Source organism: Rhinatrema bivittatum, chromosome 4, assembly GCF_901001135.1.
Source record: "Rhinatrema bivittatum chromosome 4, aRhiBiv1.1, whole genome shotgun sequence".
NCBI lineage: Eukaryota > Metazoa > Chordata > Amphibia > Gymnophiona > Rhinatrematidae > Rhinatrema > Rhinatrema bivittatum.
This window is the reverse complement of record NC_042618.1, coordinates 153,543,389-153,555,567: the sequence shown is the minus strand read 5'-3', so window position 1 is coordinate 153,555,567 and position 12,179 is coordinate 153,543,389. Positions and strand designations below refer to the sequence as shown.

The window sequence follows — 12,179 nt, the reverse complement described above, 5'->3', positions numbered from 1 at the left end:
TTTTTGCATATATACCTTGCACCCAAAGATAACCTGCACCCATGTATAACATGGAAAAAATGGGGGTCTATGTATGTGTTTGTGTACACCCCACCCCCGTGTACACCCTGCACAAGTTGAGACCGTATCCGAAGCTGAGGCATTCGCTGCAGAACATTTTGCCGACGCTGACTTTGAAGGCTTTCCATCTGCTGATGAAGAGGAAGATGATGCCAAAAAATGTTACAAAAGAATTAGTCAAATCACAATGTGAATCCATTTGGGTATTAGTCTTGTTGGGATGCCAAAAGTGACTTTGAAAATAATGACAATGTGCTATTTTGTTTAATAAAATGATATACAATTTATTAAACTGTTTTGTTGTAACATTTCATAATTCTTTAGGTGCAACTTTTCCAGTAGTTGTCATGCCTTCATTTGGTTTTCTTCTATTCTTTCACATGCACCAGATCCTGAAAAATACAACTACTACAAGATTACCAATTTCACATCTCCCAATTCAATGCCTGTGCATGTAAGTACATGTACAACCTGCACACCACTGATTCGGAATGTAAATTCATATATAACCTGTGGGTTATATATGCGAAAATGCGGTATTGTCCATAAGGACTCAAAGGTTCTTTTTCCTGGGTGGTAACTCCAAATACAGAAACCAGCATTGTGTACCAGTAGTTGGTATTATCTTTCCCTATGTGCATCACTTTGCACTTTTTCCACATTAAATTTCATCTTACATTCAGTTGCTCAGTCTTCTAGTCTCACAAGGTCCTTTTGTGGTTCCTCGCAATCTGCTACTGTTTTAACAGCTTTGATTAATTGTTAGCTGCAGATTTGATCACCTCACTTGTTTCCTTTTACATATTTTATGAATATTAAACAGTACAAATCCCTGTTATAGTTACTTAATGGCCTTTCTCCTTTTGTCAAACTGACCAATTAATCCTACCCTATGTCTTGTCTTTTTTAATCAGTTACCCTGGAACTATTTTGATACTTGTCCTTATTGTTTCTCTACAAAGTTTGTGTTTGCTTTGTTAGGTTTTTTTTCTTCTTTATAAGTTTTATCATATACAAAAGTTGGTTATCAAGTAAAGCCATAAGTTAAACTTAACTGTGCAATATACCTTTTAGATTGACATACAGTGCAGACATCCTTTTGTTTTTGTAATTGGAACTAGTGAACAGTATTTATCTTTCTTTTTTTTTAGACTTGAAATCACTTTTCTTCCCTAATATCTGTAACAAACATCTAGAAATATTACTATGAATGAAAGCAACTCATCTCCAATCCAAAGCCCAGGTGAGTATATAAAGCTTTTTGTGAAAATGATTAAAGCAGCACTTTAACATAAAGAGCTGACTGCTAAGCCACAGGCATATATTACATTGATGTAGTACAGAGGTAGATTAACCAGATGAGAAAAGTTTACCCATTTATCAGGAACTTACAGTAATGTAGAATTCTCCTAACATTACTTTTCAGGCAATTGGCCTTTAACTTCTGGAATTGATTGAATTTTTGCTAGATTTATAAATTTAAATAAACTTGACATGGCTATGTATTGCCTCCAGAGAAGTCGCTCAAGGGTAAAGAAATGTGAGTTCTGTTTAAATGTACAATCATATGACCATGGTGTATGGCGAACGTTATTGCTATTTCAGTACCTGGTAAAGACCTTATGCTAGTAGCTAGTTATCAACCAATTGCACTACTTTGTGGTCTAAGAAGGAATCCTGTAAAGGCAGCAAAATCGGGTCCTTGTTAAATTTCCCAATGGAATCCTTTTGGTAGTGTGAGAAACCTCATCGGGTTAGTCACATGATGTGCCCCCCTCCTTTGCCAGTTCTCTCCTCCTTCTCATGTGCAGTAATACAGCTGAAGAAGAATGGCGGCAACACGTAATGCCATGTGTCTTTCACCGCCTGGGCCCCAGTGGCATTCTGAACTGCATGGCATCACTGTGTTCTGCAAATCAAATGCAGTGGTAGGAGGTGTGCTATGAAGTACTGCTCACCTCCTGTCGGCTGAAGGAGAGGATGGGCCTGTGTGAGGAAGGAAGGTAGAAGATCATCCAGGAAGGAGAGAAAGAGAGGGAACCTTGGGGGTGGGAGAAGGGGGAACTTTGGGGGAAATGAGTGGTTAAGCTGCATGGGGTGAGAGGCAGAGGTGGACCTGGGAGATGGAAGGAGGGGATGAAAAGCTGGGACATCAATCCCCCTCTCTATTGAACCAGAGCATGAACCCTTTGAATCTCACTGTGGATTTTTGGAATCTCCTGGATTGCCTTGCCCCTCTGTCCTTAGAGATCCCTCTTTTTCAAGCAAGTGTCCGTCCTTTCAAGGAGGAAACATCCTCTGTGAAGATGCTTTATCCCAACTGATGGGACGCGTCCCAGCTTGCAGCTCCTTCCTCTTCAGACTGGAAGTAAATGCTGAAGAGGGGAGAGAAGGGATCCAGACTCATCTGGCTATCAGAATCCTCCCCCCCCCTCCACATAAAAACAGGACCCAAGTCAGCTGGAGACAATGACCCCCATACCCTCCTCATCTCTAACTCAACCAGGAGACGGTCCAATAGACTGGACCCCACCAATGAAGACTAATTCGACCCTTTAAGAGAGTTGAAAACAAGCTTTATAGTGACAGTGTGAGGAGGAAAGACAAGATTGTCTCAGATAACTAAACAAAAAAAAACACTCTACCTCCCACAATTTCTCCCCCCCCCCCCCCCCTTTTCTTTGAAATGAGCCAAGTTTTGGTCAAAACAGTCGCATTAGAGGTTCTTTATATATTTCATTTATCTTCAGTTTCCTTGCTTTGGGTGAACTGGTTGTGATTACTTAATGAACTACTGTTTGCCTGCATTTCTGAGTATGATATCTAGCAAAAGACATTGATCATTTGATCTATTGAAGTGATATTTGTAGACGGGCTTTGTTCTCTTGATGAACATTTTATATCATTTTTTTAAACACATTGCCTTGTGGCTTAATATATTTCTCATATTTTAATATGAGAAATTTGAGTTGTGTTTAGATTAATTTACCATATTGGGGGTGGGGGGAGTGTCAGTGTTTCACAACTATGCTACCAAAAATGATATTAAAGTAGCACATTCCTTGTCCAAACAAGTGAGTTATGGACTTTATTCCCCTTAAAGGGCTGCTGTCTCCAGCAGATAGTGCAGATATATGAGCTGGTGCAGTAGCTGTGAGTAGCTGCTCCCAGAAAGTTTATAGTAGAGTCTGAGGGTGTTCTGGCAACAGTCTTGTTGAAACTGTCTTCCTTCCCCCTTGGGTCCACCCAAAGTCACCGGGTGGACCCTGGTGACCTTGTTATCTTGGTGGGTTTGGCAGCAGTATCTACCCACAGCGCTCTTTCCCTTTATTCTTGGAGAACAAGTAGGCAATAAAGTTTAAAAAAAAAAAAAGCTTGCAGCACAGCCTATTCCCTGGACCGCCTTCTGGTCTCCTGTGGTGGGATTTGGACTTGGTCAAGGGGTTTGAAATGATTACCTTCCCCTCTACCTCCCTCATGCTTGTTTCCTATATGACTGTGAAAAAGGGCATGGAACCATGGGTAAGTCATGTCAGCCGGTGCATTTTGCCTGACTTGTGAGTAGGCAAATGCCAGGCAAGCAGGTGCAATCCATGGATGGCCAGCACACCTCCAAAAGCAAACCTGGTTCCTTATACCTACCCTGATCAGTCCAGACCATGGGTTATGCCTCTCTTCCAGCAGGTGGAGATGGAGAAAAACTTGAAAGGCAGCAATAGTTAAGCTGGTGTACCTCCTGTATCCCTTCAGTATTTCTCTGTCTCCAGCAGATGGAGGTCGTGCAAACCCTGCAGTCTTGCTCTGTTTCTGGGGTTTAGGCTATCCCTTAAAAGTAACTAAGAGTGAACTAGCTATAAGTTATGAATCGAGCAAGTTTAAATAAATAAATAAAAAAGAAGACAGAAAAAGGTTCTTCTGCAGAGTTCCTATCCTCTCAGGGGGTTGTTAGATCCTGCGGGTCATCCTCTCTGGTAGCAGGTTATTGGAGCTGGGGTTGGTAACCCCGCGGGGCTCCAGACAGATAAGGAGCAGGGTAAGAGATTACTGGTGGTCCAGTCCCTCTCTTACCTCATGCTGTTCCTGAGCTTTGTGTAAATCTTTTTTTTTTTTTTTCTTTTTTGGTCTGCTGCAATCCAGGACTCCTCCCCATCGGCATCACTGCATTTTTGACTAATTTCGCTGCGTTTTTTGGGCTGTTGTTTCCCCCCACGATGCCATGGCCATCTGTGTATGTGGCATGTGGAGAGCCAGCCACGTGGCTTTCTAGGGCTGGTGTTTGCTCCCGCTGCCTCCCTGGAAGGGAAGGCAGTTCTTTTTCAGGGTCTGCAGCAGTAACCAAGCCTTGAGGAGCTTCAAAGATCTGCTCCGAGGGAGCTTCAGGCTGATCCTTTCTCCCTCAGTGCAGAGACGGCGGCCATCTTAAGCACATTTTCTGCAGCACAGGCAAAGCCTATGGGGGAGGGGGAGCTTCCGCCAGCACTGTTGGGGGAAGCTCCCTGCTGGTCCTGAAGTTACTTTAGATCAGGATTTTTTGCAGGAGGATCCTGTTTTCCCAGGGGGACAGGATGTTGATTCTGATTCTTTTTCTTTAGATTTTGTCCTCCTTACGCATAAAGCATTTTTGGCTTCCAGGTCTCCACAAGGTGGTGCTTTGCCTTTGAGACTTGTGCAGGGACCGCCCCCCAAGGTAGCCAAGTGCACGGATGTGCCCGTGTCTCTACGGGTCACGAAGTTAAAAGACTCTGTGGCTTCAGGAGGCTCAGCCGCTCCGGTGCCGGGCAGTGCGGCTGCAGTTGCAGGGGAAACAAACCCCCTTGGATGGTGATGACCCTCAAGTGGTTCGGCTGTTCCAGAGAGAGGAATTATAACCTCTCATTCCGGCAGTTCTTTCTGAGCTCGGGGTGGAGCTCCCCCCGCATGCTCCGCCGCAGGACTCTGTGGAGCCAGTCCTGGCAGGATTACAAACGCCAACCCGGGTTTTTCCCATCCATAACATGTTTCAGCAGCTGATGACCAGGGAGTGGGATGCTACGGATGCTGGTTTGCGAGTTGGTCGAGCTATGGATAAGCTTTACCTGCTAGTGGATGAGTTCCTGGTTGACGTTTCAGCTGTTGTCAAGCGGACTACTATTCCAGTCGCAGGCTCAGTGGCTCTCAAGGACCTTCAGGACTGCAAGCTGGAAGTACTGCTTAAATGCATCTTTGAGGTGTTGGCCCTGGGTATCCGGGTGGCGGTGTGTAGCAGCTATATGCTGCGTGCGAGCCTACACTGGGTACAGCAATTGCTGACGTCCAGAGAAGATCTTCCTCCTGATGAATTGGAGCAGGCGCAGCATTTGGAAGCTGCAGTGGCATATGGGGCAGATGCGCTGTATGACCTGCTCCGTACTTCCCCTCGCACCATGTCGTCAGCAGTGTCTGCAAGACTGCTTTTGTGGCTTTGCAACTGGTCAGTGGATGTTTCAGCCACGGCTCAGCTTTGTGCTATTCCATTTAAATGTGGTTTTTCATTCGGAGAGGATTTGAAGCAGTTGATAAAGTCCCTGGGGGAGAACAAAGTTCACAAGTTACCAGATGACAGACCAAGACCCTCCAGAGGAGTCCAGATGGTTGATCAATCGCCTGGAAACCAGAGCGGTTTGCTTGGCCTTGCAGCACTTTCTTCCCCACTTATGCCATCAGGTGGTTCGCGTCCTTTCCAACAATGCAACGACAGTAGCCTATATCAACCATCAAGGAGGAACCAGAAGTCAAGCAGTAGCCAACAAAGCGGAGCTGCTTATGGCTTGGGCGGAGAGGAATCTAGCAATGCTAGCGGCATCTCACATTGCCGGGAAGGATAACATATAAGCGGACTTCCTCAGTCGAAGGTGCATAGATCCTGGAGAGTGGGAACTCTCAGATGGGGCAATGGATCTCATTTCTCACAGATGGGTGGGGGGGGGGGTGTCTCCCCATTTGGACTTGATGTCAATGCAGAACAATGCCAAAGCCCCTTGCTTCTTCAATTGCAGGAGGGATCACTGCGCAGAAGGGGTTGATGCGCTAGTTCTTCCCTGGCCAACCTCAGTTCTCCTGTACATGTTTCCTCCTTGGCCTCTGGTGGGCAAGGTGCTTTGCAGGATAGAGGTCCACCCAGGGAGAATAATCCTAGTGGCTCCCGAGTGGCCCTGTTGTCCGTGGGTTGCGGATCTCGTCAATCTGACCATGGATGGCCCGCTACGACTCTGGCATCTTCCACAACTTCTCTATCAAGGGCCTATATATTTCGACCAGGCAGCTCGCTTCTGTCTAGCGGCTTGGCTTTTGAAAGGAGGAGATTGAGGAAGAAGGGCTATTATGAAGAGGTCATCACTACATTGCTACAAGCCAGGAAAACATCTACTTCCCTCTCATACATTAGGGTATGGAGAGTTTTTGAGACGTGGTGTTGAGAGAGATTTTTCCCAGACACGCTACGATTGCTCAGATGTTAAGCTTTTTGCAAAATGGATTAGCCAAGGGCTTGTCATTTAACTCTGGGTACAGGTGGCAGCCCTAGGCACTCTGTTAGCTCAGTGGCATCGCATCCAGATGTGGTGCGTTTCCTCAGGAGTGAGGCATTTGAAGCCCCCTGTCCGTCCGGTATGTCCGTCATGGAGTCTTAATTTGGTTCTTCGAGTGTTGTGTGATCCGCCATTTGAACTGCTTAAAACAGTAACGTTGAAGGATCTCACCTTGAAAACTGTGTTTTTGGTAGCTATATGCTTGGCTCGCCGGATATCTGAGTTGCAGGTGCTCTCCTGTAGGGAACCTTTTTTTGAGGATGTCTGACTTGGGGGTTTATCTTCGAACGGTTCCATCCTTTTTGCCCAAAGTGGTCTCATCTTTTCATTTAAGCCAGTCATTTGAGCTTCCGGCCTTTCCTAATTTGTCAAATGATGTACAACACGCACAAGATCTGCGTTGGCTTGATTTTCTGCATTCCTTGTTGCGTTACCTGGAAGTTACAAATTCTTTCAGACTCTTAGATCATTTGTTTGTCCTATGGAGCGGTCCCAGGAAGAGTCACAAGGCATCTAAGACTACAATTGCGTGATGGTTGAGAGAAACCATTTCGTCTGCATATATTTGTAAAGGAAGATCTGTTCCTGAGGGTCTGAAGACCCATTCTATTCGCTCTCAAGCAGCTTCGTGGGCCGAATGCCAGTTGATATCACCTCAGGAGATTTGCAGAGCTGCTGCTTGGAAGACACTCCACACTTGCTCGCCATTACTGCTCAGGCACACGGAGATTTTGGCAGTGGTGTACTGTGCGCGGGACTCGCAAGGTCCCACCCGGTTTAGGGAAGCTTTGGTACATCCCATGGTCTGGACTGATCCGGGTATGTACAGGGAAAAAATGGTTCTTACCTGATAATTTTCGTTCCTGTAGTACCACGGATCAGTCCAGACGCCTGCCCAAAGATTAGGAGTGGGTAACAGGGGGGATCTGTAAAGTCCGCACGTGCATGTTCAGGTTATATTATTGCAGCATACTAAGAAAGCTATGGTTAATGTTTATATGTTAAAGTTCCTGCTTGATTCATTGCTAGTTTTATTCTGCTTTGATACTCTATATTAGAGATGGGAATCGGAGCCGGTATCTGTTCCGATTCTGGTTCCGATTCACATCGTGAAATTTTTATCTTGCAGTCCGGGTTTTTTTTATCGGCTGCGCCCGAGCCGATAACCAAAAAATACAGCCAACTCTTTAAAATGAATTTGTTAGTATCCCCCCACCCTCCAGACCCCTCCCCAAAAATTGTTAAATACCTGGTGGTCCAGCGGGGGTCCCGGGAGCATTCTCTCACGCTCGGGCCGTTGGCTGCCAGTAAACAAAATGGCGCCGATGGCCCTTTGCCCTTAGCATGTGACAGGGTATCCGTGCCATTGGCCGGTCCCTGTCACATGGTAGGATCAATGGACGGCCGGCACTATCTTTAAAAATGGCACGGGCCATCCAGTGCACCTACCATGTGACAGGGGCCGACCAATGGCACCGATGGCCCCTGTCACATGGTAAGAGGAAAGGGCCATCGGTGCCATTTTGATTAGTGGCAGCCGACAGCCCGAGTGCGGGAGAATGTTCCCGGGACCCCCGCTGGACCACCAGGTATTTAAACATTTTGGGGGGGGGGGTCCGGAGGGTGGGGGGATACTAACAAACTCATTTTAAAGGGTCAAGTTGTGTTTTTAGGTTGTATCCTTTCTTCCCGCCCCCCCATAACGATAAGAAAACCCACTAAATTAATCGTGGGGTTTCCTATCGCTATCAGGGACACCCCGATATCTGACGATATTGAAAATATCAGACGATATTTTCAATTGTCAGATAAACTATTCACATCCCTACTCTATATACTGAAGGGATGCAGGAGGTACACCAGCTTAACTATGGGTGCCTTTCAAGTTTTTCTCTGTCTCCACCTGCCCATGGTCTGGACTGATCCGTGGTACTACAGGAACGAAAATTATCAGGTAAGAACCAATTTTCTTTTAGGTTCCTCAGATCAACCCTTGGCCCTAGGGGGAAGGCAGCACACACGAAGCGGGGCTTGGTTAGTGCTCCATTGTACTTCTGTTTCATGCCAAAAAAAAAAAAATTAAGCATGCTAGACTTGTTTTTTTTTCCTCCCTTTTTTCCTCCAGTAGTTAAACAGGGAACTTTCATGGTGGCTACATATTTCCCTCAGGTATCACAGAGTCTGCATGGCTCAAATTCTCTTTACCGAGTTTTCAGCAGGCAACCTCACAGACATGTTGGAGCTCTTTTCTCCTGCCCTCTCCCTAGTAGAGCAATGGCAGGAACAGCCTGCAGTAATGGCTCTTCCTTTCTTATATAAGCTAGTTTTCTTGACCTGGAAAATTTTGTGCAATTGAAGTTGATATATAAATATTGCTATTTATGAAAATCATTTCTAAAATCTGTTTACAGCCTGTGTGTTTTGTCAACGAAGAGATGACTGTCCTGAAAAATATGGAGAAAAGAAAACCTATAAAGAGCACAATCTCACACTTCATTATTACTGCTTAGTAAGTTTTTCTTACTGATCATATTTTAATCAAGATGCGTTTACAAAAAAAACAAAACTGAGGGATTTTTACTACAATGGAAAATGGATGTTGCACAAACAGCTTTGTAAGAGGTGGATCCCTTTTTTAAAAAAAAGTCACTGCTTTATTTAAATTTTTGTGCAACCATGCAGTATATAATGCTGATACTACAAATGTTTAAACAGCTGTCACATGACAGAGCTGGTCGTTCTAACTATGGCTAAGCATGGATTCCAGCATCAAGTGTTTATTTACTTTGCTAGAGGGGAGGGCAATAAATAGGCAATTAATGCCACGGTTCAGGTCTGGCTCTTGACTGCACCTGTCTGTGGTTGGTTGAAGCTTAAGCTATGTAGAGGTTGTAAGATAGCTTTGTTACAGAGAAATAGTATCTGGTCAATGATGATAAAACACGCACTTGAATTTTTATTTGAGAGGGAAAAAGACTTCAGATGCCAAATCCAAAAGCTATAATCGCCTTTGAGATGGTCACAAACTGCACCATCACAACTCAAAAAAAACCCCTCAATCACACTTATCTTTTGGAAAATTTCTTTCATATCTCTTTGAATATAACTCCAGTCAACGTCCAAGATCCCAAAGTCTGACACTGTCAGCATTTTGAACATAAGAACATGCCATACTGGGTCAGACCAAGGGTCCATCAAGCCCAGCATCCCGTTTCCAACAGTGGTCAATCCAGGCCATAAGAACCTGGCAAGTACCCAAAAACTAAGTCTATTCCATGTTACTGTTGCTAGTAATAGCAGTGGCTAATTTCTGTCAACTTAATTAATAAAAGGTAATGGACTTCTCCAAGAACTTATCCAATCCTTTTTTAAACATAGCTATACTAACTGCACTAACCACATTCTCTGGCAACAAATTCCAGAGTTTAATTGTGCGTTGAGTGAAAAAGAACTTTCTCCAATTAGACTAGGGGGCACTCCATGAAACTTTCTATTTGAAAGAGCAAATAACCGATTCACATCTACCCGTTCTAGACCTCTCATGATTTTAATCACCTCTATCATATCTCCCCTCAGCCGTCTCTTCTCCAAGCTGAAAAGTCCTAACCTCTTTAGTCTTTCATCATAGGGGAGCTGTTCCATTCCCCGTATCGTTTTGGTTGCCCTTCTCTGTACCTTCTCCATCGCAATTATATCTTTTTTGAGATGCGGCGACCAGAATTGTACACAGTCTTCAAGGTGAGGTCTCACCATGGAGCGATACAGAGGCATTATGACATTTTCCGTTTTATTCACCATTCCCTTTCTAATAATTCCCAACATTCTGTTTGCTTTTTTGGCTGCCGCAGCACACTGAACCGACGATTTCAATGTGTTATCCACTATGACACCTAGATCTCTTTCTTGGGTGGTAGCACCTAATATGGAACCTAACATTGTGTAACTATAGCAAGGATTATTTTTCCCTATATGCATCACCTTGCACTTATCCACATTAAATTTCATCTGCCATTTCGATGCCCAATTTTCCAGTCTCACCAGGTCTTCCTGCAATTTATCACAATCTGCTTGTGATTAACTACTCTGAACAATTTTGTATCTGAAATTTGATTACCTCATTCATCGTATTTCTTTCCAGATCATTTATAAATATATTGAAAAGTACGGGTCCCAATACAGATCCCTGAGGCACTCCACTGCCCACTCCCTTCCACTGAGAAAATTGTCCATTTAATCCTACTCTCTGTTTCCTGTCTTTTAGACAGTTTGTAATCCACGAAAGGACATTGCCACCTATCCCATGACTTTTTTAACTTTTCCTAGAAGCCTCTCATGAGGAACTTTGCCAAATGCCTTCTGAAAATCCAAGTACACTACATCTACCGGTTCACCTTTATCCACATGTTTATTAACTCCCTCAAAAAAGTGAAGCAGATTTGTGAGGCATGACTTGCCTTGGGTAAAGCCATGTTGACTCATGCGGGCTGCGTCAAGGCATTACTTGTTGCAGGATAGTAATCGCCAAAAAACTCAGGCAGTTCATACATACAGAGCTCTCTTCAAACTCTTAATGGTGCTTGCTGTCATAAACCAAACATTTTGCTGTAACAATAACACCTACGTTGATTGGAGTTATATTCAAACAGATATGAAAGAGAAGTCTTCCAAAAAATGATTGCATTTTTATATTTTCACTACATCAGTGTTCCTCCTCTCCTCCAATGAGCTACTGTTATAAGAGCAGATGGCAATGAATTAATTGACCATCATAATAGGCGGCTTTGACCTATGCAGTCTAATTCCTAATAACCAGCACAACCTTTTTTGTAATTTTTTCATTGCAATTAAAATATTCATACATAGATACGATCAGTGTTAATAAAAAATTCAAATAACTTATCTGCTTATCTTATTAAATGCCATGTTTTTAAGGTGTCATCTTGCCCAGTATCAACTTCAACCCTAACACTGGACCGTGTTTCAAGCTCCTCTAACTCTTCTTCAATGGACTTCTTTATGAAGGCATTAGTCCTTTTATATAAAAGCATTTGCAAAAGTCAATATATCAATGTGTTAAAATCATGTTTCTAGAAGTTTTACATTAGCCATAAACATCAGACATTTACTGATCGGTGTGAGCTTTCTTAGAAATCGATGGTGTTTTTGACCAGAAATGATGACCAGAAAGACACCTGCTTAGTTTATTTAAATTACCAGAGCTGTCACTCAACTGTAAAGACATTCATGAACCGGAAATGATGACCTGAGAGACACCTACTGTGTTTTATTAGGCTGAAAACACACTTTTCATGTATTAATCCTCCAAATGAACATTTTTTATATTATAGCAAAGAATACCATTCAGTGGCATTATTTAAACCATGAGGATGACCCATGTTCAAACAAAATCTACCTCTGTTCTTTTTAAGTAACCATTTAGGATCTCCCCCCCCCCCCCCCCCCCCCCCCCCCCCCCCCCCCCCGGGTTCACTTGAACCTTTTCGATGACCCTCCACTGTAGATCTTTGAATTGATGAGGTAATTAAGTACAATGTTCCAATCAGTCATTTTCTA

At 43.8% G+C, this 12,179-nt stretch overlaps 1 protein-coding gene across 2 annotated transcripts in view; it reads left to right on the top strand.

Annotated features, from left to right (window-relative positions):
- Positions 1 to 12,179, top strand: part of G2E3 (G2/M-phase specific E3 ubiquitin protein ligase) — a 195,990-nt gene that overhangs the window by 38,793 nt on the left and 145,018 nt on the right. For both annotated transcript variants that reach the window (XM_029599007.1, XM_029599006.1), the window contains 2 exons: positions 1,212 to 1,303; positions 9,017 to 9,114. In XM_029599007.1, the coding sequence (XP_029454867.1) occupies positions 1,267 to 1,303; positions 9,017 to 9,114 (135 nt within the window). In that variant the 5' untranslated portion in view covers positions 1,212 to 1,266. The remainder of the gene's footprint in view (positions 1 to 1,211; positions 1,304 to 9,016; positions 9,115 to 12,179) is intronic.